The sequence below is a fragment of the Tenrec ecaudatus genome, chromosome 8 (genome assembly GCF_050624435.1).
Source record: "Tenrec ecaudatus isolate mTenEca1 chromosome 8, mTenEca1.hap1, whole genome shotgun sequence".
Lineage (NCBI taxonomy): Eukaryota > Metazoa > Chordata > Mammalia > Afrosoricida > Tenrecidae > Tenrec > Tenrec ecaudatus.
This window is the reverse complement of record NC_134537.1, coordinates 34,865,699-34,892,415: the sequence shown is the minus strand read 5'-3', so window position 1 is coordinate 34,892,415 and position 26,717 is coordinate 34,865,699. Positions and strand designations below refer to the sequence as shown.

At 37.8% G+C, this 26,717-nt stretch overlaps 1 protein-coding gene across 1 annotated transcript in view; it reads left to right on the top strand.

Annotated features, from left to right (window-relative positions):
* FGF12 (fibroblast growth factor 12) overlaps positions 1-23,322 on the top strand; it is a 288,260-nt gene extending 264,938 nt beyond the window's left edge. Inside the window, exon 5 of the mRNA XM_075556215.1 lies at positions 20,838-23,322. Coding sequence (XP_075412330.1) covers positions 20,838-20,956 — 119 coding nt within the window. The 3' untranslated portion in view covers positions 20,957-23,322. The remainder of the gene's footprint in view (positions 1-20,837) is intronic.
* Positions 23,323-26,717: the final 3,395 nt, after the last annotated feature.

Here is a 26,717-nt window from a genome sequence, read left to right as displayed (position 1 = left end):
CTTCTATTTGACATGGGATCGCTATCAATCAACACCAGCTTGACTACACCTGCCAACAACAATTGCTTCCCCCCTTTTTATTATGGGATATACTTAGGCCTAGAGATAAGAACACTTTCATATTCATGCAGATTTGGAGGTTCTTGTATTAGAACCTATCCAAAACCAATCAATTATCTTAAGTGTTAACTGTACTTTCATATTATTAATATACAAAAAATGAACAATTCCCTAATAATTGCCCAATGCAGCTATATTTCATATCACTAAATTGTTCTACCAAAACAGGTCTTGAAGGAACCTCAGACTACAGTGACACAGTCTATGGGTTAGCTGCCCACATGTAGTAGAGCTTGCAAGTTGAGGCAGAGAACCACCTAAGGCAGCCGCAAGCTGCCTTAGAGAGCAAGAGACAAGAAAGGTGAGGCTCTTGGAGTCATTTATCTCTCTTCCCTTCAATTAATTCCACATGTGTTTATTGGCCAGGTTATTGGCCATGATCTACCTATCATAGATGGTATAATGTATGCAAGTGCCTGCCTGCCAAATAGTAAGTTGATAAATTATATACAGAATTGGTTAAACTATTCTGCAAGCATTAATTTGGTGATCTTAGGATGATGAGACCTGGTGGTTTAACATGATAAGCACGAGGCTGCTCAGCACAAGGTCACTCACTGCCATTGAGTCGAGTGTTACTCATAGTTACCCTATACACTGGAGTAGAACTCTGCCTGTGGGTTTCTGAGACTAACTTTTTACTGGAGTAAAAAGCCTCATCTTTCTCTCTATGAGCAGCTGATAGTTTTGAGCTGCAGACCTTGTGGTTAGCATGCCAAAATTTAATAACTATGCCGTAGGGCTCCTCTAATATATTCTCCAAGTTAGCATTATTATCAAACACATCTGAATTTACACTAGACATAAGACAATAGTGCATTAAGAACTTTTTCTTACTGCTTAAACTCAACTCGCTAACCTCCTTTGATTCTGACTCATAGTGAACCTATAGGACAGAGAACTGCTACATATGGTTTCTGAATTTGTAAATCTTTATGGGTGAAGACTGCCTCATTTTTGTCCTGGAGAACTGCTGGTGGGTCTGAACTGCTAGCCTTGTGCTGAGCAGCCCCATGTTTAGCATCTGAAACTACCAGGTCTCATGGTCCTAAGATCACCAAATTAATCCTTGCAACCAGTATTATCAATAATCTTACCAATTCTGTATATAATTTATCAGATCACTATTTGCCAGGCAGGCACTTGCATATATTATACCATCTGTAATAGGTAGCTTTATTGTGCAAACCTGGCCAATGAACATATGTGGAATTAATTGAATGGCAGAGAGATAAATTACGCTGCAAGCCTCGCCTTTCTTGTCTCTTGCTCTTTAAGGCAGTTTGTGGCTGCCTTATCTGGTTCTCTGACTCAACTTGCAAGCTACACTACCTGTGGGGCACCTAACCGATGCACTGTCACTGTAGTTTGAGGTTCCTTCAAGACTTGCTTCACCACATACTGGAGTATACATCACTTGAGCTGGGAACAATTGGACCCTGTCATCTGGCTGACTGTTGGTGACCTGCTTTGCTGTTTGCTCCCTGGGGCCAGATAGCCTGAATTGCTCTACAGAGGACAACCAGGCGGCCCCCAAGACTTGAAGGACTGCCAGTGTATTCGCTTTCTCACAGAAATGAGTTTCACTGAGCCATTTGTATTGCCCTGTAGACTATTTAGCTGTTTATTTAGTCTATTGTATATCTACCTATATAAATATAAAATCATAAGTGCCCTGGTTTTGTTTCTCTAGAGAACCGTGTATAACATGCCAGCCCTATGGTATTATTCTCATTTTATAGACAAAGAAGCTAATGTTTCTGTAATCAAGAAACCTGTCCAAGCTCACAGTCCTAAATAAATACAGAACTGGGACTGGAATTCAGGAAGGCTCATACCACTCACTACGTATGTGCCAGACCCTTACACTACACTTCCCTTAAATTTGAGGTCAGCTTACAGCTATGAGTATATTCAGAAAAGACTGATTTTAAACCGGGCATGTTCCAGAATGATGTAATCTGCATATGTATTACTCTGGGTACTTTAGAGAAACAAATCCACACAAACTCATATGTGTAAGAGAGAGTTTTATGTAAAGGTTAAGTGAATATCAAGAAAACATCCCAACCCAGTGCTGCCCAAGCCCACAAGTGCAACATTAACCCACATGTCCGACACCAATCCACAAAGTCCTCCTCCATCTCACAAACACACACAATGACACCGACTGCAGAAGGAAAGCAAAATCAGTGAATGTGTAAGCATCTCAGTGCTGGCAGGGGTCTCCACACGGCTGCTTCAGCACCCAGGGCTGCATCAGGGTAGGTCCATATGGCTTCTCCTTAGTAATGTCTTGCAGGAAGTGAGCCTTTCCAGCAAAGCAGGGAACTGGTTAAGGCAGCTGCACCCTGGTCCGACCATCAGAAAGCAAGAGACCTGAGAACTAGAAAGGTGGGGCTCACTGAGCCATTTATCCTTCTGCCCTTCAAGTAACACCACCTGTATTTATCGGCCAGGTTGGCACAATAAACTAACTAACTTAGAGTAGCAAACTAGTCCTCAATCATGCAAAATTGAGATGGGCAAACATGATATACCCTAGTACATATACTCATCTATTGTTGGAAGATCAGATAGGATACTTAAGGGACTTCCATGCTTAAATTCACATGAGAAAGAATGTTGTACTCTGATACATACTGGGTGTAAGATAGTTTCAAACCTAACATCACTGATGCATATATATTACTGATACGTTTAGGTGAATGCGTATGGCAGAGGTTCAGGGCACTGAACTTTACTATGGACATTCAAACTTAACTAAAAAGAATCAAGCATATATTATGCCTAAGTAACAGAGATAATACAATTGCTCAGTTAAAAAAATACCCTCTTTTTTCCCCCTTAATTCATTCTGAAGGACTACCATTGTATTGGTATCCTGTGTTTGTCTTTATATGCAAATGAGTATAAAACTATCTTCCTCTGTGGAACTTACAGTGGATTGACATATAAAAGCTTTCTATAAACATTTCCCTTGTTGAAACTGTGAGTGAATAGTGAAGAATTTGGAGTAATTTCCAAGATGGATGATTTGTGATTTTAGGGTCGAGTAAGCTAGCATGAAAAGCATTCTAACTCTAAAGTTTGACTTTAGACAAAGTTCTTGATATTTTCCCAGACCACCCAGCCTACTGCCATGAAAATGATTCTAATTTATAACAGCCTTATAGGACAGTAGAACGACTTCTTAGGATAGCTAAGACTGTCCCAACTTCCTTCTCCCAGACCCCTTTTCCCCACAGGTCAATATAACGAAAATAAAAGAAAGATATTACAAGAAAAGACATAGAAAATGTTAGCTCCATAAGAGGTTAACCCTATTTGTCTTGAATTGTTTTTATTTTCCAAAGCAACACTTGAAAACCCATAAATGTGCCACTTATCTTGCAACAACCAGCCAGCTTCGCTGCTTACTGCAAGGTTGGAGGTTGGAGCCCACCCACAGTCACTACAGAAGAAAAACTGTATCAATCTAGTTCTAAAAACATGGACCACGGAAATCCTACAGAAGAAAAACTGTATCAATCTAGTTCTAAAAACATGGGCCACGGAAATCCCCTGGAGCACAGTTCTCCTGTGACTCACATGGGGTAGTAACCATGAGTTGGAGTCAACTCCAAGGCAATGGGCCATTACCTACGCCCATCCCTGTTACTTGTACTAAGCAAACAACATCCATCCAGGATTGCAGAGAGAAAATTTCCACTCCGCACCCCTACCTTCTTTGTGAAGGAAATTGTCTTCTCCTGGGGAAAAAAAAGCCACAGTAGATTCTCTTTTGTTGTTTGTTTGTTTCTTCTTTCATCTGTCCTGCTGCTGCCATCCTTTGAAATGTCAGGCTTCCCCAAAGGAAGCTTTGCCAGTTGGAAGATCTTTAAATCTTTCACTGATTACAAGATAGTAATTATCCTTCATTCCTTCATCCTCCATCCTGTATTTAGAATCTAGGAGGGGTTAATTAGGGGTTGCAAGAAGATCTTGAGGCAGATGGATGGACTTGATATTTAAACCCACTACTATGTACATTATGCATCAGCCTCCACTCACATGGATCCTCTCCCCTGGAGTTTAAGACAACAATGCAGGCTTCATGATTTCCAATTTGCCCTTTCAGAGCATTGTTCATCCCCCCAGATTTAAATAGCCCTCTTGTAGACCTCCCCTTTAGCATCAGATACAGCAGCCAAATACTCTTTAACAAAGAACAAGCTCCTCACCTCCTTTTCTCTTCCAACCTCCTTCAAGAAGCCCATTACTTAGTTCCTGCAGGTGGTGACGTGTTCAGAATCTAGTTCTTTCCCCTGGAAAAGACTGTGTGCCCCGTTTAAAGATTGCACCTTCACAGATTTCATGCTAAAGAAAAAAAAGAAAGATGTTTCCAAAATAAAAATGAGTACATATCAATTGAAAGTCGTCAAGAAAAAAAGTACAAAGAAAACAGGGGACATCATTTCTACAATGAATTCTCTAGCTGGGGAAACAGGAACCCAAACACATGCTTTGAAGTTAGCTACAGCTTCTAGTTTTCTCTTGTTAAAAGGATAAACTAGTGATACCTGATTTAAATCCCAGATTAACAATGCATATCAGTGTTTCTCAAATATCAGTATCAGAACCATCTGGAATGTTCTTAAAAACCACCAAGTCTTAGAGCAGATCTTTAAAGTACTTTGATTTTACAAAGTATCGCTTAGGAATCTACAGGTTTAAAAATCTGTCTAGCTGAGTCACACCAATTAAATTTGAAACGCAATGTTCTAGACTTAAGTTAGTGTTTCTAAACTCAGGCTTTCTCAAATCTGTCTAGAGGCACTAATTTATTTTTATTCAAATTATGATCAGTGTATTGGACTGTGACTAATTTAATATATACCCATTCCTTACTTAGTGACTTTGTTATGTTCCAAAGATCAAGTCATTATGAAAAATTGATGCTATGTAAGAATGAAGAATAATCACATCATATAAAAAATGGAAGATGATTTCAACATTACATAACTGCTATTTTACATCATTACATAACTTCCAAACCACTATGAGAACCATGATCCAGCCAAGTTGACATAAGCCATCACTGCTAGTGTTACTTTTACTTAGCATCTCAGAGTTTGTAACTGTCAGACTTATATTGTAAATGTGTAAAATAGATAGATTTCTCTGTTGTTGTAAGTGTGAAATATAAAATAACAAGAAAATCCATTAATGAACAGTTGAGGAGAAGTGAAAGTCTCATGAATTGCTAGAAAGACAAACTGATCTATCTCAGAAGAAGTACAGCCAGAATGCACCTAAGTTGCAAGGATGGTGAGGTTTATTTTACATACTTTGGACATGTTGTCAGAAGAGACCAGTCCCTGGAGAAGGACATCATGCTTGGTAAAACATAGGGGCAGTGACAAGGAGGAAGACCCTCAATGAGAAAGATTGACAGAGTGGCTGCAACAATGGGCTCAAGTAGAAAAACAATTGTGAAAATGGTGTAGGCAGAATACTTTGTTCTATTAAACTGGTATTCTATGATGTTCAACTTCCCGAGACAATTGTTGAAGACAAAGCGGTTGCATAAGAAAATGTGGTGAAGAAAGCTGGTGGTGCCCAGCTATCAAAAGATGTAACATCTGGGGTCTTAAAGGCTTGAAATTAAACAAGCAGCCATCTAGCTGAGAAGCAACAAAACCCACGTGGAAGAAGCACACCAGCCTGCATGATCACAAGGTGCTGAAGGGATCAGGCATCAAAAACAAAAAAATCATATCATTGTGTGCTCACCTCCCTGAAACGATCGCTGAAAGCAAATGGGTGCATAAGCAAATGTGGTGAAGAAAGCTGATGGTGTCCGGGTATCAAAAGATATAGTGTCTGGGGTCTAATGCTTGAAGATAAACAAGTGGCCATCTAGCTCAGAAGCAAGAAAGTCCAAATATAAGAAGGATACCAGTCTGTGAGAGCACGAGGTGTCGAAGGGATCAGGTATCAGGCATCATCAGAACAAAAACTCATATCATTGTGAATGAGGGGAAGTGCAGAGTGGAGACCCAAAGCCCATCAGTAGGCAATTGGACATCCCCTTACAGAAGGGTTGCGGGGGAGAAGAGCCAGTCAGGGTGCGATGTAGCAACGATGAAACATAAAACTTTCCTCTAGTTCCTAATGCTCCCTTCCTCCCCCCAACTATCATGATCCTAATTCTACCTTACGAATCTGGCTATACCAGAAGATCTACACTGGTACAGATAGGAACTGTAAACACAGGGAGTTGAGGGTGAATGATCCCTTCAGGACCAGTGGTTAGAATGGCAATACCGGAAGTGTGGAGGGAGGATGGTGTGTAAATGGAGAACCGATTATAAGGATCTACATATAATGTCCCCTCTGGGGGATGGACAACAGAAAAGTGGGTGAAGGGAGATGTCAGACAGTATAAAATATGACAAAATAATAATTTATAAATTATCAAGGGTTCATGAGGGAGTGGGGAGCAGGGAGGGGGGGGGAAAATAAGGAGCTGATGCCAAGAACTTAAGGGGAGAGCAAATGTTTTGATAATGATGAAGGAAATGAATGTACAAATGTGCTTTACACAATTGATATATGTATGGATTGTGATGAGTTGTATGAGCCCCTAATAAAATGATTTAAAAAAAACAAACAGAAGATGGTGCAGGCCTGGGTAGTGTTTTGTTTTGTTGTGCACTGGGTCACTATGGGTTAGGAGTGACTCAATGACACCAGCAACAGATATTAACTGCCTCTCTAATACTATGGAATTAAATGTTAAATATGATACATTTCACATGTTTTACTATAAGATGGTTATCATTTATCCTGGATTTCTCTACCTTCTAGTATTATTAGAGGCAGTACCATTTTTTAAAATTGATCACAGTGAAAGAGTAATCTAAAATAATTCAATTAGCCAGTGATAAGGGAATATCTAATTCTTCTGATCAAGTGTTTGAAAAAGGTTTGCAAAACAATGTTGAGATAATAATTCACCTTCAATCAGTCATCTCTGACGATGAAGTCAATTATAAATTCCATCTGTTTCATAGGAATAATTTAAAGATTTGACATTGTAAGAAAATTTAATTTATCGAGATTAATCTGTCAGGCCAATTCAAAATGTCAGTATTCAATTTTCTTTAAAAAATGTACACTGTTACGTATTCACAAAATTCTATAAAGAGTATCGTTGGACGAGGGATTCAAAGCATTGAAAACAGAATTTAGAGGTCAAATAATGACTAGATAGGGAGACTCCAAAGAACATAACAACGTGGGAGTGATGATCTCTGTAAAGCTCCAGTTGTGAGACACTAATAAATTTATCTTGGTATTTTTATTTCAAAAATTGGAAGTATAAACCTACTCATTTGTCTTTCCAAAGCCTCTTTGGAGCCAGCAAGACTAAAAAACAAGATGAAAACTACTTCTGGTGTCCCTGTTTGTTTTAATTTCAAAAATGATGATGTCCTCTGGTACACCCTCACTCATTCTCTCTCTCCCCCTCTCCCTCCTTCCCTCTTGTGAGTTTTGTTATTTCTGTCAGTCTGTGATTCCTTCCTCCCCTATTCATCCTAATTCATCAGAGAAATTTTTCATCTGCCTTCTGGTCTTTAATAATACCCCTCCCACTTGTATCCTCCTCCTTCTCCCTCCCTCCCTCCTGCTCCTGGTCTTCTCCTTCCTCCCCCACTCTTACTCTCAAAACATATAGCTTTAGCTCTCTTTCTCAAAGAAAGTATAGATAGGCTGTCATTCACAAGATTTCTTAACTCTTTGTAGTAAATCTTTAAGATACACTGAGCGCTTTCCTTTGCTTTCAAACCAGTGTATAAAGTCATCCGACAGTTCCAGAGGGATTCCATGTGACGTAAAATAAGGAGTGAAATTGCTTCATATAAATTTCCCATACCCTTTCATGATCTTCTATTAAGGCAACTAAACATTTTTAGTGGAACATTAACTTACAGAGCAAGTTAACCTTTCAACTTACTGGAAATTATAGCAAGCCCAGGAAAATTTGATTAAATTGGTAGGAACAACGATTAGTCTTATTTACTTCTTTGATGTAAAGTGAGGGAGGACAGGGCTTCTGTAGAGCATCAGCTGTTAGTTTTATCAGAAATAGAACTTACCTTGCTTCCTTTGGAAACAAAATGTATCAGAAGCAACTGTAACTGTAATCCACACGATTTGCCAAAGTCTCCATTACATAATGATACTGAACTGAGAGAGATACTTAGTCCTCCCCAAACAACAAAATGTTGCATTTTTAAATGATCTGTCAACACTGTGTCCCAGAAATGCATTGTTTTCTAGAAAGATCCCCATGTAGTTCTCATTCAGGAGTTGAGAACTGTAAGTCCAGGTAAGGATACATCAGAATCAACCCAGGACCACTCACTGCCATTGAACTGATTCTAACACAATGTTTCTTTCTGAGGTTGTAAATCTTTACCAGAGCAGAAAGCCTCCTTTTCATTCAGGACAGCTACTTGTTTCTTACTATTAAATGGAACCCATGATACCAAAAGAGCTCCTTGAATTAACCTGGTGAATTAATCTTGTTAAACATAGATTCCTGGGCCCCACCTTTTGTGTTTCCCATTGGGTATATCTGGACTGGCTCAAGAATCCACATTCCTTGAATTTCCCAGGGTTATCCTGCTGCTGTCAGTTGGGGGCCCAGATTGAGCATCACTTGCTTAGGGAATCATTGGATGCAAAGATCTTCATGTGAAACAGTTGTTTATAGGTTGGTAATGTTTGTGGTACTAATAGAAGAAGTATTTTCGCCCACCTTCTTAGGGCATGCAAAGTAAGGCCGTTTGTTGATTGAGAGGAAGGAAGGAAGGAAGGAAAGAAGGAAGGAAGGAAAGAAGGAAGGAAGGAAGGAAAGAAGGAAGGAAGGAAGGAAGGAAGGAAGGAAGGAAGACAAAGGAGGAAATAAAGGAAGAGAGTGTGTAAGGGAAGATGGGAGGGAGAATTTATGGTGAAAGATAGAAAAGAAATCACTTAAACATCAGGAGGGGTGGAAGCAGGTGCTGGAAGGTTGAGGAGAAAGCTGAGGTGTAAGATAGTTATTTGGGAAAACCAAGCAAGTACAGAAATTGGCTAGGGAAATGTTATAAGATTCGAGGCTGTGCTGAGCAAAGCCAGGAGGTTTGGGATAATGATTTTTTAAGCGTAGACCAGACACATGTCTATGCTTTTCTCCACTGACATTCGACTGCTTTGATGTACGCTTAGAACAACACCTCAGAGGTAACCACCTGCAGATGTGAATGCTGAATCTGCCCTGTGTCTGTGCTCAACAGAACAAACCACCTCTGTGATCCTTAGCTCCCTTGCCTGCAAAAGGGGCCAGTAAAATTATCTACATTTTGGGAACATGTAACTGCTAGCCATGATGATGACGTAGCAGGAAAGTGATGGTGTCTGGTACAGATACATCTCATTTTACAAAAGCCCACTTTGCTGTTATGAAAGACATATATTAGTAACTGTTCATTGAGGGGCATCAGCAAATTCCTTCCCATTGTCCTGCTTAACCCCGCAGCTTCAAACTGCCACAGTCTTTAACTGTGCCTGTGAACACTCTGTTAGTTTTACTTGGGTTTTACATATTGGCATGATTTGGTTGGTTACTTTTGGTGCCTGAGAATGCTCACATTTTTCTCATACAAACTCATGCTTATCAGCTTTACAACATTTCTGTTTTCAAAGATTTCATAGGAATGCTTTGCTTTCCTGAGGGAAACCTGCACCTGCTCTATTAAAATTGCAGACTTTGATGGAAACATCTGAGGTTTTTTTTTTGTTGTTGTTTTTGGTTTTTTTTTTTGATACTAGGAAAGGTGTTATTTCAGCATACATACTCCAGGAGAAATTTATGATAACTAAAATAAAAGTGATTGTTGAATGTTAAAAGCCGCAAAGAGGGAGTCTGGGCTGCCATCATGGCAGGAAAGACCTGCATATTGTGATAACTGGCTTGGCAACAGAGGCACCAGTAAAAATAATATAATATACAAGTATTAAACTTGTCCTGACAAAACCTATATCTAATTCCACAAAAAGATGTCATTTCAGAGTTTTGGACATGGTTTCAAAGCCCAGTGACAATTATTTAGTCTTTCTTCTTTTAAAACAAAAAACACACAAACCTTGCATTAAAAATACATACAAAAATAAAGTATACTCTGTCATCACCAAGTTGGTGTCTCAGAGTTTGGCTTGGGCCACAGATACCTCATTTTTGTTATACCCAAGACACAGGTATGTGGTTAGTGCATCCTCAAGCAATGGGGAAAACAGCCATCCTCACTATGCTGAGTCACAAGAAAACTCGTTTCCAACATACAAACAGGCTACATTCACAGGAGAAGTGAAACTGGGGTTGCCTATCAATACAATACCTTAATGTGGCACATGATGTCTGTTGCCTGATTAAAATTTTGCATAGTAAGCCCCCAGATTATGAACTTTGGATTTACCCACAACTCATACTTGCCATTTAATGTTATGTTAATAAGCCGTCACTTTGAAATAATTGGCCCAACCCCTTTTGTAGTTATTCTTAGGTGTGACTGAGTCGTCTTTGACTCACAGTGGTCCTATGCACAAAAGAACAAAACACTGTCTCGTCCTGTACCATCTTCACAAGTGTTACGTTTGAGCCCATTTTTGCAGCCATTATGTCCAATCCATCTCATTGAAGGGATTTCTCTTTTTTCATGATCCTCTACTGTACTAAGCATGTTCTGTTTCTTCATGAACTAGGATCCCCTGAGAACACGCCCAAGGATGTGAGACTAAGACTCGCCATTCTCCCATCTCGGGAGCATTCTGCCTGTACTTCCCCCAAGACCAATGTTTGTTCTTTTGACAGAACGTGGCACTTTCAATATTCTTCACCAACACCAACATTCAAATGCATCGACTTTTCTCTTATCTTCCTTATTCATTGTCCATTTTTAATCTGCATATGAGGCCAGGGCAAAGACTATGCTCGCGGCAGGGATACCTTAGTCTTCAAGGAGAACTCTTTGCTCCTTAACCCTTTCCATAAGCGCTGTTCAATAAATCTTCTCAGTGAGCCCTCACTGCCATTGAATCCATGCCAACTCATAGTGACCCTTGGTGGTGTCTCAGACAGTAACTGTCTATGTGAGAATGTTACACTTGAACATTGGACTTGCCCCAAACTCATACTTTCTCGGTCTTTCCCAGTGTTTCTCCCACGGAGCTCCTGATGGCTTCAAACTGCCAACCATGTGTCACAGCACACCAGGACTGTTCCTAAGGGAGCGCTCTTTGGATCTCTTTGGATCACTTCACTGCTGCGTAGTCCTTGACAATATCAGTCTTTTTCCATTTATCAAGATCTTGTCTATTGGTCATTTGTGAGGAATTTTGTTCACCTCGCATTGAGTTGTAATCCATGCTGAAGACTGTGGTTTCTGGTCTCTTTATTAGTAAGTGATTCAAGTCCTTTGGCTTTCAGCAAACACAGTGTGCCACCTGTGTATCACAGGTGATTAATGATACTTCCTGCAATCCTGATGTCATGTCGTTCTTCGTATAGTCCAGTTGCTCAGATTATTCGGCCAGCAGACATATTAATTAATTATGATGAAAGGATACAACTATGATGTATCCTTTTGTTCATGAGGCAGCTTCCGTTTGTTCTGTGTGAATGACTACCAGTTGGTCTGTGCACATAATTCCCCATGAGTGCTATTAATGTTCCGGAACTCCCTCTATTCTCAGTATTATCAATGGTTTGATAGGATCTACAGAGTCAAATACCATTGCATAGTCAATGAAACACAATCAAGTGTGTTTTTGGTATTTCTTACTTTTAACCAAGATCCATATATCATGAATAATGATAATCTTCATCCCACATCCTCTTTTGAATCCAGTTTGAATTTCTGACAGCTCCCCTGTTGATATGGTGTTGTAGATATTGATGTTTTTGTAAGAAAATTTTACTTATATGTGATATTAATGATATTTTGACAGTTTTTGCTTTCTGTTGGATTATTTTTCTTTTAAATAGGCACAAATATGATATTTTCCAGTCAATATATACACATTTCTTTTTGCCCTAGACTAGTGTGTCCTTCCATGGCTGTATCTGTTTGCAGAAAGAATTTAATTTGTATATTCTGTTTCTGGAGCCTTGTTTTTCTGTGAACACCTTTAGTGCAGCTTGGACATCTTCCATAAATACCATTGGTTCTTGAGCATATGCCACCTTTTGAAATGGCAAAATGTCAACCAATTGTTTTTGGTAGAGTGACTCTGTGTGTTCCCTCCATTTTCTTTGAATGTTTCTTCCATCATTCAGTGTTTTGTCAATAGGATACTTTAGTATAGCAACTTTAGACTTAAAGTTTTTCTTCAATTATTTCAACTTGACTGTCATTTTTCTTTTCCATTTTGGTGTTCTTCCTCCTGGTCTTTGCACATTTCACTATAATGCTTGCCTTTGTCTTCTCCTGATGCCTTTTGAAATTTTATTATAGACACTTTCACTTAATCATTTCTTCCATTAGAATTAGCTGCTCTATGTTGAAAAACAAGTTTCAGGGTCTCTTCTGATATTCATATTTTTCAACTAATGTTTGTTTCTAAATTTTGCATTGCAATCACCAATAATTATTAATGCATCTTGATTATGTGTTCGATCAATTTGAGACTGAAGAAGTTGCTAGAACTCTTCATTCTCATGCTAGTTTCTTCATCAATGGGTTTAGTAGTTTGTACATTTGAAGAGTAGTTCTATTAACCAAGCTTCTTTGTAGATATTTGCCTATCATATACAGAATTGTATTTGATACATCTTGAAATGTTATTGTTTGGTGATGAATGTGATGCTATGCCTCTTCAATTTGTCATTCTTGGCACAGGAAATTATATTGTCTGATCTAAAATCGCCAGTTCTAATCCATTTCAGTTCATTAATGTCTTGGATATTGATCTCTTTGTATTCAATTTTATTTTTGACATCTTTGATTTTTTCTTGATTCATATTTTTAATTCAGACTTCTGATTATTAATGAATTTTTGTAGCTATTTCTTCTTATTTTGAGTGATGCCCGTGAAGTAATGAAGGTCCTGAAATTTTGTGTAAGTCATTAAGACCGATTAATAACATCAAAAAGAGTTGTACAATCACCACCTGAATCAGTTTTAGAACAATTTCCTTCATTATTGTACTCATCATTATTAGCTTCCTTCCCATATACCCTGACCTCCCCTGCCATACTCCCAAGGAATCATCAATCCAGCTTCTATCTCTATAGATTTACCTATCCTGCCTTCCACTTACTGAAAAACATAAAAAAGCAAGCAATCAAGCACACAAACTAAACTAACAGGACTAACAAAGTAAAGTAGATAAAAACCTCAATCAAAAAGAAAGCAACAACTATTGAAATCTAGATAAAAATGGAATGGACCATAAGAGAGACCACATGATAAAGTGCTAAATTTTTAACCTAACTGCATCTGCAACAATCTGCTTTCCAATGCATTCTGCATGTTAGCTAGGCTGTTCCCATCCCTGGTTCATGGTTAGAGGGGATTCACTAAGGGCTCTAGCCACATGTACTTCCCCTTCACTAGGTTTTTTTTTATTTTAATGGAAGCAGCTTTATTTTATTTTATATTTTTTTGATTGGAGGCTGTTCCATTTATTTATCATTTTATTGCGGGCTCATACAGCTCTTATCACAATCATCCATCCTCTGTGTTGAGCACATTTGTTGCCATCATCGTTCTCAAAACATTTTCTTTCTTCTTGAGCCCTTGTTATCAACTCCTCTTTTTCATTTCCCTCCCTGTCCCACACTCCTTCCCTCATGAACCCTTGCTAATTTATCAATTGTTGTTATTTTTTCATGTCTTACACTGTCTGCTGTCTCCCTTCGCCCACTTTTCTGTTGTCTGTCCCCCTGGGAGGGGGTGATATGTAGATCATTGTCATCAGTTCCCCCTTTCTCCCCCCACCTTCCTCTGACCACTCTCATTGGTCCTGAGGGGCTTATCTTTCCTGGATTCCCTGTGGGAAATAGCCTTAAAATGGGTTAAAAAAAAGATCAAGTGATAAGATATCGTATTTTGACCTAACTCTGTCTGCCATAATCGACTTTACAGTGCTCTCAGTCTGATGACAGGGCTACTCATATCCATCAACTATGATCAAAGAATATGTACTGGAAGCTTAATCCATGTGTGGACTTTGCGAATGGATTTGGGGCCTCCACTCTCATCCATAGCCTTCTGCAAACCAGGTGTTCACAATTTAAGCTCTGATACCATCCAATTCTTTTGATATGCATTAATCTGCTTAAGGTGTTGAGTGGTTAATCCCTCAAAAGTGAATAACCTATTCCTTCTTTCTAGTCTTCCTTAGTCTGGAAGCTCTGCTAATACTTGTTCACTATAGGGGACTTTGCTGGTATTTGATATACTGATGGCACCGCTTCCAGTCCTGCAGCAGCATGAAAGCCACTAGCGTATAACAAGCCAACAGAGCAGGGTTGGGAGCCATCCTCTTATTGACAACAAATTCTCCCTCACTTGCTGCATATGCAACATCTAATTCATTTTAAAGCTTTCAAGCTTTCACTCATTGTAAGTAAAGCTAAATTAATAGTCAATTATAGCAAAATGTGATGGGAAAACCTTCTCCTTAAAAATAATGTTACCGTGTGCCGCTGCAAATCAAGGTACTGGGGACCTTTGCAATTATTAATAAGGATCTGATTATAATTTAATCTGGCAGAGACCCAGAACAGTCTGAGAACTACGGTGTAAGAACTATAGAATTTGGACAAAAGTTCTCTAGATATCACTTAAACGTTTTCAATTACTTAGTAGATTGTGATTGAAAGTTAATATCAGAACTCCATATTCTAGTACTGGTAATTATGTAAAATTAAGTGATGAAGGAGTCCCGGTGGTGAACTGAGCTATGAATAAGGATGCTAACCACAAGTTCAATAGTTCTAACCCACCAGCCACTTTGAGGGAGAAAGATGAAGGTAGTATAGCCTGTTCAGGATCACTGTGACTCAGAATTGACCCAATGACAATGGCTTGTTTTTTTTAGTACAGTAAAATATATGTAAGGCTCCTTTTTCATATATGATTTTTCAACCTAGATTAATCATTTGCTATTTATTTTTTAGTAATAAATGTTCAATGAATTTACCCTCAAAGCAAAATGATACTCCTCTCAACATGTAAGTTTGTCCCAGTGACTTCCACCTCTCAATTGGTTTTCAAAATCATGCTTGATGAGCAGTCTCACCAAATGGTGCCTCTACTACATTTACTCCGAAGAAGTTGAGATTTGTATTTTCAAGGCACCAGGACAATTTGTAAAAGTTTTCAATGTGGTCAACCTCTTCATCAAAATCCATACAGTAAGATGCCATTTCACTTATTTTCCTTGACCCATTTAACTGTCTATATTCATATCATGTAAACACAGTTGGAAAGTGTTCTAGATAAAAAGATTGAATTAATAGATATATCCCTATACATTCACATATTTGATGGACATATTATTAACTCTCCATTCACAGTAAAAGTTAGGCTAATAAAAGATTGGCATGGCCTAAACTTTTCTAGCTTGCAGGTCAGCAAGAACTGCCAATTTTATACCTCCCACCTCCTCCTTTTAATGGCATCTTTTTAATAGATTTGTTCATTCATTGTCTTATGGATGCTACATTTCATCTTTTTCATCTTTATTTGCTATCCCATCTACAGATATATTTTTAAATCCTCGAGCTCCTTCAAAATTAAATCAACATTTAGGAGCTGTGTTAATGTGCTAATTTCCATTTAGCTCTTCAGGATTGCTTCTGACCCATGTCCCATTTGTGTGCCCAGCTGTGCTCATTTAGCCTTAAGATCTAGTCAAGCTTAATTTCTTGCATGTTCCACGGAGCCTAGTGGAATGCCGGGCACAAAGTAAACAGGCACCTGCTTATGAAATAAGTGGACAGAGTAATGAAATAAGTGGACAAATGGATTTTTAGATGGTAATTAGCAAAAGAGAAGTTGAAATTTGGGGCTAGAAAAAAGTATGAAGCGTCCATTCTAGTGAAGTAATGCACCATTAGGGATGCCATGTTGCCAGGGTGAAATCGTGCTTTGTGAACAAGTTTTTACTGTCAAATGAAGCCAAGGTATTCTGCATCTCCTAATCCTTCAGGTAGAAGAAACCCCCACTTAACTGTCCTCCAGAACAGGCAGTCACTTAGAGGTTCAGCTTTAATCAAAACACCCTTCTTCTAGAGAGCACTGCACTGCTAAGAAATCCCTGTCTAACTGAAATATAACATGTGTAATATAGATAACTGAAACTTATCTAGTCATCACATGAGGGGCCCCGGAGTCTTAGTGTTGGACTGCTAACCCAAAGGTTGGCAATTAGAAACCACCAACCGCTTCCTCTGTCCTATCAAGTCACTATGAGTTGGATTCGACTCAGTGACAGTGAGTTGTCATCTCATTTGTAAAATAAAATACAAACCCACGAAATACATTTTAATGACAGTTTAACCTACAAAACTTACTGGGAAGCACAAGCATTTTGTGTTTGATTATTAGATACATGGTTGGCAGTTTGAATGGCTCCTCCCTCCTACTATCTTCACTGCCAGCAGCGCTACAGAAGAGAAGTCTGGCTATCTGGTCCTGTACCAATTACAACCAAGAAAACCCTATGGAGCAGTTTTACTCTGTCACATGATGTCATTTGGATCCAGAATCTACTCAATGGCAATGGTTTGTTTATTCAACCTGATATATGAAAAATATTATAATTTCAATATAAAAGATAATTGACCCACTATATCACCAGAGCACCTTTATTTTTGTACTGTCTTTGAAATTTAGACTCACAGCACATCTCCCTCTTTTTCCTTCCCTCTATCCTCATCTCTCTTCTATGGAATTCATAGGGAAGTCTTACTTCATTTTCTCTTATAAATATATAATTCATTCTGAAAGTTGAGTGCAAATATTCCAATTTTTAAAAATTCATTCTGGGGCTATGATCGGAAACACAGCTTTCTCTAAGCTCTGAATTGTATAACCCTATCTAATGAAAAATAATTAGAAGTTGGTGATTGAGCGGTCCTAGAAGCAGAGCAAGTTGTATGCCTTGCTGTAACAGGGCGAATTTATTTTCTTATTGAAAAACCGTCAGCAGTCCTATTGAAAATTTCTCTGGAGACTAGGGACCCAGGAAGGACCCACAGAATTATTTTTAAAATGAAAGTTATTTGAAGTAGTAATTAAAATGATAATGTTTCAATTGACATATTTCATGCATGAGAAAAAGCAAGGAAATAAATGTGAAACTGAGTGTCAGGTGAAATTTATGACATAAGAAAATTAAAAAATTGTCACTTCTTAAAACTCAGCCATATCAGGCATCAAAGAACAAAAAAAAATCGTATCATTGTGAATAAGGGGCAGTGTGGAGACCTAAAGCCCATCTGTAGGCAACTGGACATCCCCTTACAGAAGGGGAAGAGCCAGTCAGGGTGCAGTGTAGCACCAATGAAACATACAACCTTCCTCTAGTCCTTTAATGTTTCTTCCCCCCACTATCATGATCCCAATTCTACCTTGCAAATCTGGCTAGACCAGAGGATGGACACTGGTACAGATCAGAGCTGGAAACACAGAGAACCCAGGACAGACAAACCCCTCAGGACCAATAATGAGAGTGGCGATAGCTGGAGGGTCAGGAGAAGGCGAGGAGAAGGGGAAACCGATCACAATGATCTACGTATAACCACCTCCCAGCGGGGTTGACCACAGAAAAGGCATGAAGGGAGACATCAGGTAGTATAAGACATGAAATAATAATAGTTTATAAAGTATCAAGGGTACATGAGGAAGGAAAGGTGTGGGAGGGAGGGGAGAAAATGAGTTTATACCAAGAGCTCAAGTGGAAAGCAAATGTTTTGAGCACGCTGATGGCAGCAAATGTACAAATGTGCCTGACACGATGGATGTGTGTGTGGATTGTGCTAAGAGTTATATAAGCCCCCAATAAAATGACTAAAACAAACCCACACAGCCATAAAAATTTTATACATGCATTATTTAATGGGGATTGAAAAATAACAATTTTCCATGTACTTCCTCTTTAAAGTTAAGAAATTTGGGGTTAGAGCTATTGTTTATGTATGAAACTTAACTCCAATAGAATTTCCTGTATGGATCTTCTGGGATCACCTTTTGTTAAAAGTAAAAGATAGGATCTTGAAGCTGGTACTGGAGCCATTTGAAAAATGCCAAATAAAGTCAGACTGAAGTGGTGTCTTTTATAGGCTCTGCTGCTTAGGCCAAAGACATTAAGTTCTTTGAGTATTTCTGAGAATGCATTCAGTGAAATACTTGAAATATTTAAAAATCGCATTTCCATATATGTTTGTTGCTATTAGATGCTGCCCAGTAGGTTCCAGCTCACAGGGACTCTGTGCACAACAAAGTGAAACGCTGCCCAGGCTGGGGCTAGCTAACCGTTGTCACGTTTGAGCCTGTTATTGCAGCCACTGTGTCAATCCACTGCCTTGAGGGTCTTGCCCTTTGTCATGTACACTCTACCAAACATAAGGTCCTTAGACATAATGGTCTCTGGACAGGTTTCTCATGAATACAATTAAGTGCTCTGGAATTCACATTCTTCATCTATAGTTATATAATCATTTACGTATACCCTAAAAAAAAGGCCATGGATGTTGGTTTGATTCCAGCTTACAGCAAGTGAGTCTTTACAACTCATAACCATATGCCATACTTTGCTTGTATGTCTATTTTATGCGACCACTCAGAGGGGGGTTTGTGGTTTCAGCAACACCTGTGTCATCTAGCAGCTTATTAAACATTCAGAACCTCATGTCTATTTATTTTCCAACGTTCAGAATCAGAACGTAGATTACAACAACCTTGTGTTTTGTGTAGTCTTTCTGACAGTAGATTGCCAGGCTTTTTTCTCTCACAGAGTTCCCTAGGAACATTCAAACGTCTAACCTTCATAGTAGCAGCTGACGGCCTAACTGCTGCCCCACAAGTTGCCTTAGAACCCAAACCCAGGTCGACGAGTCAATCCCATTCACTGCGATCCTGTCGGGCAGAGTAGAACAATTCAGCAGTGTTTTTGAGACTATGCATCTATATGAAAGCAGGCAGCGTCACAGCAGCTGCTGAATTTTAACCTTTGAACGTGTGATTAGCAGCTCAATGCTTAACCCACTGTGCCACCAGAGTTTCACAAATAGCCTTATATGATTAAAATGCACATTAACACTTGAGACGTTTTACTGAAAGTGTCAGAAACTTGCCTCTTCCTTATTAACTATGACTCATACATCAATTCTGCTAGCCTGCGTTACTTTCAGACTGCCTTCAGCCAAACTAATTTATCAGTATGCCCTCTGATTCTGTTATCCAAACATCTTATGACAAGATTCATGTTTTCATTTATTTTAAAAAATAATCTTTCACTATATTTTAAAAAATACGCTTTACTATATTCCAGGCATTTTTATCCTCGCAAAAACGCTACTTTGCAGTTATGAAAACGTGGCTACGTTGACAGATGAATGCTCAAGTCCAAGTCGGACCTGGGCAGTGTGGCTGTCATCGCCTGACAATTGCTCAGTCATAGCCACGTGCAGGTTTCCAATTCCAGGGCAAATCCCAACGTGATGTGGGGAAACTCTTTGATGTTGGAAACACCATTCAGAGAAGCAAAGCACTATAATCATGGTCTTATAGATGGAGTTAATGAAGTATTTGCTCCTAAACCATTGATAAAAATAATGATATCTAAGTGAACTATATCACATGCTTTTATCCTGTCATACCTTTTTGGACCTCTTAGTAGTATAATGAAATTATATGAATGCATTTAAGATTCTGACAGTCTATCTTGAAAGAAGATAACATGAATGAAAAACATTGTCTTTTTCTGAGCCCTGGGATATCAGCAGTGACTGCGCTTTACAGATTGACAAAATGGTGGTGGAAAAGATCTGTTTATATAGAAGGAATTAGAATCTCACTGTTTCATAATCACACTACCTTTTGATGAAAAACTAAAAAGTAATGGGTTATTCGCATTTCTTGAGCTGTGGGAAATCTGAAGCAAATGAGAAAATTATTTTATCCTTCCCCCCTGCCCCTACGGCATGATTCTCATTATGACTTTACAGAGGATGCCCTGAAAATTGTCCATAAATATTTCTATGTGACACACTGATGCTCTATGTCCTCTAGCCAGAGAGAGACACAGACCCTGTATGTAAATAGTTTTCCCTTAGCCACACTAGATCTCAGGTTAAGAACTAAGAAGCAAAATAACTATTTCGACACCTTAAATGTTATATGTGCATTGCCTCCTCTAAGTCTGTATGAAAATCCTGTTATATAGATTAGGAGACTGCAAAGAATCAAGCCTTATCTATAAGGGAACAGAAACCAATCACCTGTCTGCAGTCCAAGGGAGACTTATTTATGGCGATAGAACTGGAATGGAAGCCAGGTGTCCACTGACTGCATTAACAACCGTAAACTGAAGAAGTGCTAGGTGATGAGAGGGAGGGATGTAATCAAGTCAATTGTCTGCTACCATAATCAATAATGGCTGTAATTTTGCTTTTCAGTGTGTATGTACAGAGAGCCATCGCTACATGAAATTGGAGAAAAACAAGGGCGTTCAAGGAAAAGTTCTGGAACACCAACCATGAATGGAGGCAAAGTCGTGAATCAAGACTCAACATAGCTGAGAGCTCTTCCCTTCTTCCTTTTCTCGCCCCGCCCCCTCTGTCCCCTCCCCCTCTACCCATCCACCTCCAATAAACCCAAATGACAATAAAGTGGCATCGCAGGACCGAATGGCTAAGATTCTGCACTCAAAATCTTCCTTTGTGTAGGACAAAAAGATTGAACCAAAGCTAGCCTTTTCAACGTGGTAGGAAATGCATACGTGCAATAACTAGCAACCCCCCCCCAAAAAAAAAATACAAATCACAAAGGAAATTAAAAAATCAGGACTCCAAAAATACTTGAAAGTCAATTGGTCTGTTTTTAGCTGTGGGCTAATTGTACCAAAGTTATAGCTAGAACAGAGATGAAATAAAGTTAGTACCTTCGTAACAGGGCTTTTGGAGAATGGAATTCACTATTCGAGAAATACCCTGCGTAACTTAAACTCTGGGTAACGCTGTGGTGTGTGCTTGGTTTTATTTTGGTTTATTTAATTTTTCTTTTGCATCTGCAGATTCATTCCTGTACCTAGGATTTTATTTTTACCTTGAAATTAAATGTATATCAATTATAGAATTTTCTGATGCCTTTAAGGCATACAACTTGGAACCATTTAACACCAAGAACAGGATTTTTTGTTTTTGATGTTGTTTTAGATTTTTTTTCCAGTTATTCTTTGAACCTATTGTGTTTATTTTATACAAAAGTATAGTCTTTATTGAACCTAATGGTATTAGCCTATTTTATTCATTTACAAATAGAGTTTCAGATCATCCTAGTAAAATATCTATCCAATTTTCCTGGAAGATTTTAATCCAGCCGGGACCACCCTCTTATCTATTAATACTATTATTTTTAGCAATTTAGGGAAAATTGTTTTGTTCTAAAGCTAAAGTAACTTTTGGAATGTTGTGTCATTGCTAAGCAATGGGCTATAAGCTACTTGCTCTTACCATTTAGTCCACTCTTTTGCTTTGTGGGCCTGTGGGTGTGTAAGTGCATGTCTAGCCGATTTTAGAGACTCTTGTACCATCTCTTGTAGAAGGAAAGAAGAAATGAGGGTTTTGCATAGCAAAATATTTCCATGAAAATTGAGAGAACAATGTCTTTACTTTTCAAGCTTGCCAGAGTTTATGCACATAGCATTTCCCAGACTCTGCCAAGAAACTTGGTGGCATGACTGGCAAATTCCTCATGAATCCAGGGGCTTGCTTTTTGCAATGTGTCCTCACTTATCAATCGTGTTGAATAAGTCTGTCTTCAGGACCCCAAAGGTACTAATAATGCACTGAAGTTTCAAAGGTCATGGGGAAGCAACCTGGAATTCATACCAATAGAATTGCACAAGTGGCTTAAAGTCATGAAAAAAATCAAAGAGAAACCAATCAAGAATTAGGAATACTGAAATATCAGAAACATATTAGGGAAGATCTGATTTTTTTGGAAATAATATATTGACTTAGTCCTACAGATCAGAAATGGTGTAGTGACATACAAATTAAAACAAAACCAAATACAACCGAATGTGTAAAGATGTTTGCAGATTATGGATATTATCAATGAGAATACTTAGCATGTGACTTCTCCTATAGCTCTACTGTCCAGCATGTACTGTTCAAAGTAGCTCCCTACAATATACACACTTGGAAAAGCTCTAAACCCTCAATTCAATGACCTTGCCCTTGATTGCTATGTCTTTCGAGGTCAGCGTATTTTCCCTTATTCTACACAGTCATTCTCTAGTAGTGGTTCATGTCCTTCACCAAACATCCTATTTGTGTTATTAGGAGATTAGCAGAAAGTGAAATGAAGAAATCTACCAAATCAGTTGCTGAGAGTAAAAGTTGTGCATCTAGACAAGGATTTTTAACACAGGGTTGCAAAATATATTGTCAAAAATTTGAAAACTATTCATTAAAAAGACTTACATTAAAAAATCATGTTGCTCTTTAAATAAAAGACTATCATTATGTATAAAAAAGAAAAGTATAACTCTGACCATATTTTTCCTTGTCACTCTCAATTCAACTGGATCTTTGAAAATGTACCTGTCAGTTTCAGGACCAAACAAATTCTAAGCACAAAGCCTTGTTTTGCAGAAAAAAATTAAAAAGCTTCTGTAAAATGGCTCACATGATCTTTTAGGGTGGAGCTACGTAAGGTTTTATAGTGGCACACATATACACAATCATGAAAACCACAACTGACAATTTCAAAACATATTGATGAATGCATTAAATCCAGTTAACTAAAAACAAACGAAATAAAACAAAGCTTCTCTATTTTAAATGGCTGTCCATCATTTGTCATCTAAACTTATATTTGTCTTCTTCCTGAGTGCAACTGAGAAGCAGAATTAGTAATTTTTCCTCCATACTATGTTATGTAAATAGTCAACAAAATAGAATGTAAATTAGGTTGGTCTTATTTCCAATTCATTTTGGAAAGGGAATTGGAAACTTCATGTTTATTTTACATGCTGTAGTTTAGAGCAAAAGGTTAATGTTTGCTTAACAACTACTTTTGACATACATCAAAAATATAGTAGAAAAAGTCTGTATTCAATGTTTAGGATTTGAGAATATTAACATGAAAATAATTAGCCCATTTCTTTAAAAAATGCATCAATCTAAATATGTTGTTTTTCCAGTTTTGTTCCAAGTAAAATAATTCTCTACTTTGATTTTTGTTGTTCCAAATTTCTGGGTCGCTAGTTTATTTATTGCTTATTTTCCTAAATGTAAAATAAGCTTTCTTTTTCTCCGCCCCGCACCCCCCGAATGCATTGAGATATTCTCAGAAACAAATATGGCATTTAGAAAAGCTTTGTTATTGGTCATGTAGCTATATTATAGACATGTTTATTTTATGAGTTCTTATTACAACATGTTTCAAAATCAATGGGTTTAATTAAGAATTAAAACACACATTTGAGAGTCCAAGAAAGTACTCTTCTGGCCTGTATACATTGCTTACTTTTGAAGATACAAGTTTGGGGTATAGAAACAAAATGGTGCTGATGTTCTACTTGCTAATTCAGAAGTTTTCATGCTTCAGGAATCTGAAAGACAGCTAGCCAACTAACTCTTGGTGAGAGCAATAGTTTGGGCTTTGGGTCTTACATTTCACTTTCATAACACATTTTTAACCACTACAGTCTGCCACAATAGAAAGACATCAACTGAATCCAGTGTGATGCCTTATGGATCCTCATTTAACTCTTGTTTAAAAGAACTTACCCATTTATGAAAATGGCAACACTGTACATTATATCTTGACTGGAGGACCTGAGGTACCACTAGAGAGATGAGAGCATTAAAGTGTGAAAAATCACTTAATTTTGTTTATTGAGATTTTGGAAGTCCTATAATGGGAACACCGATTTCTTGCTGGACACGCATGGCTAGCTACATCAACAGTAATTTTTTTCAAACATGGACCCAGAAATAGCAAATCCTCCAATCCACCATCACGGCTTAGTCTACAAGGGCTTGCTCTAAAAAGGTTTTTCATAATATGGCTTAATTTCATCTGCAGACGATGAAACACATTCAAATATTCAAATTCCCTGCTCATTTTAATACCATAAAAGACTGAGGTTATTTCTCTGTCAGAAAATTGTAAATAACATTTTTTAAATCAGAAATCAGAATCACATTTAAAACAGTGGATTGTTCTACAAATATTTATGTGTATATATACATATGCTTCTGAAAATAAGGATATATTATATAGAGATTTTATTTGATTTGTGGTCTTTAGTAATAGGTAATAAAAAGATATTTGAATGCAAAACTTTATATATAAATGTATATTTCTAATGATAGTGCATAATGCCACTTTATAATAAAAAAGAAACTGGTGGGAACAATTACTAAAGCACTTGCTCATTCAGAATTCAGTGATTCTGAAACCCCTTTTGTTGGAGAGAGAATTATTTTTATTTATAACAAATATCTTAAGAAGCTATACTTTGGATAACAATTCCATGAAAAGTCAGATTCAATTGAAAATATATTGTTGAGGGCAGGAAAAAGATGCTAAATGCCAATCTTCGTTTTCAGGATTTCTCCTGGATCCCAAGTTAAAATTTAATATTTAACTTTAAATTGATGTGAACATGTCTGATGTGCATGGAGGTTATTGAGCTTCAGGAATAAATGAAAGCAAAAATGATGTTAAACATTTCACAAAGCAGCAGGGTTCTATGTCAGCACAGCAGTTGCATCAGTCCTTGTTTTATCAGTTGGAAAGAATCTGCTGCTGTTTCTTCCGCTCTGATGACAGTAGCATTCATTTTACTCGGTTACTTTTAAAAACCCAAAATCTGCTCCCATGAATAGAATGGGTTTTAGCTATATTACATGGTTAAATGTTATAGTCTTAAGAAATGATTGACACTGAAATGTTTAATAAAAATGTATGAGAAACAGAACCAACGAATGTTTTTCCTTTTTTTCATTAAAACACAGAGAATATTCAAATTATTGTTTTCTGGGATCAGGTTTGTAAAATGATTATACATCACAACCCTCCTGAAGTGAAAAGCAATGAAAATCTTGCTCATGCATATAAACAAAGTACTGGCACTTTTTATTTTACATTAAACTTCTTTGGGAAGATTTTTTAATGTGTCTAATATGTAATGTATCCCTGAAAAGTATTAAGTCAATCAAATCAAAGGTATATTGATGGATGAAAAGAGGTCCTATTTTTACTGGACACGAAAATCAAAAGTTCCTAAAACTCTCTGTGAAGTTGCTTGAATAACATGTCTCACAGTAAATAGCTTGCTGCACCGATATTAAGAACAATAGCACATTCATTTGGTTATTCACAGCTTACTATCGAAAGCTCGCTTGAGTTTGTTGGATTAGGTGCACCAAGTGGATTCTGACTCAAAGGGACCCCATGTTCTGTAGAATGAAACTCTACCTGGGTCCTACGCCACCCTTACAATAATTGCATTTGCGCCTATTGTTGAAGCCATTATGTCGACCCATCTCCAAAAGTGTCTTCCTCTTCCCACCCACTCGCCCCCCCCGACTCTGACGCTGAGATCTCCTGAAAGCATATCTAAACTACATGTGATGAAGTCTCTCCATCCTCACTTTAAACGACCATTCTTACTGTACTTCAATATTGCATATTCAATATTCAATATTCTATCGAATATGCCAGGCAGTCCCTGGTATATTCAATATTCCTCACCAACACCATAATTTAAATGCATCAATTTTTTCCCTGCTTTATTGTCCAACTCTCATATCCCTATCATGGCTTGTGTCGGGCACAGCTTAGTCTTCAAAGTGACATCCTTGCTCTTTAACACTGCAGAGTTGAGTGTAGAAATCATAAACGGAGTAACAGTCAAAAAATCAAAGCAGGGATGATTATACTTCTACATAATATAATACTAAGGGTATGTGTTAGTAGCCCTGCTGGCACGAAGCTGCTAAAGATGAGTTTTACGCAGTGAATTTGGTTTGGAAGAGTATGATAATATATGTGTTATTAAAATCTTCAATAGCACTGAGGATTAAACAATGACGCCTCCTGAAAAGTTGGACATAAAAAAATGGATGAGAATTAAATAAATAACCAGTACCCCCTTAAGTAAAAATTTGTTTTAATATAAAGTGTGAATACAAAATGCAACTTATTTGGGAAACAATTATTGAATGGAACAAAGAAAATATATCCAGAAGAGGAAATAGGAAAGAAAAACAAGAAACTGAGTCCATAATAAGGAAAATGAAAAGTCCATTCAAAGTGTT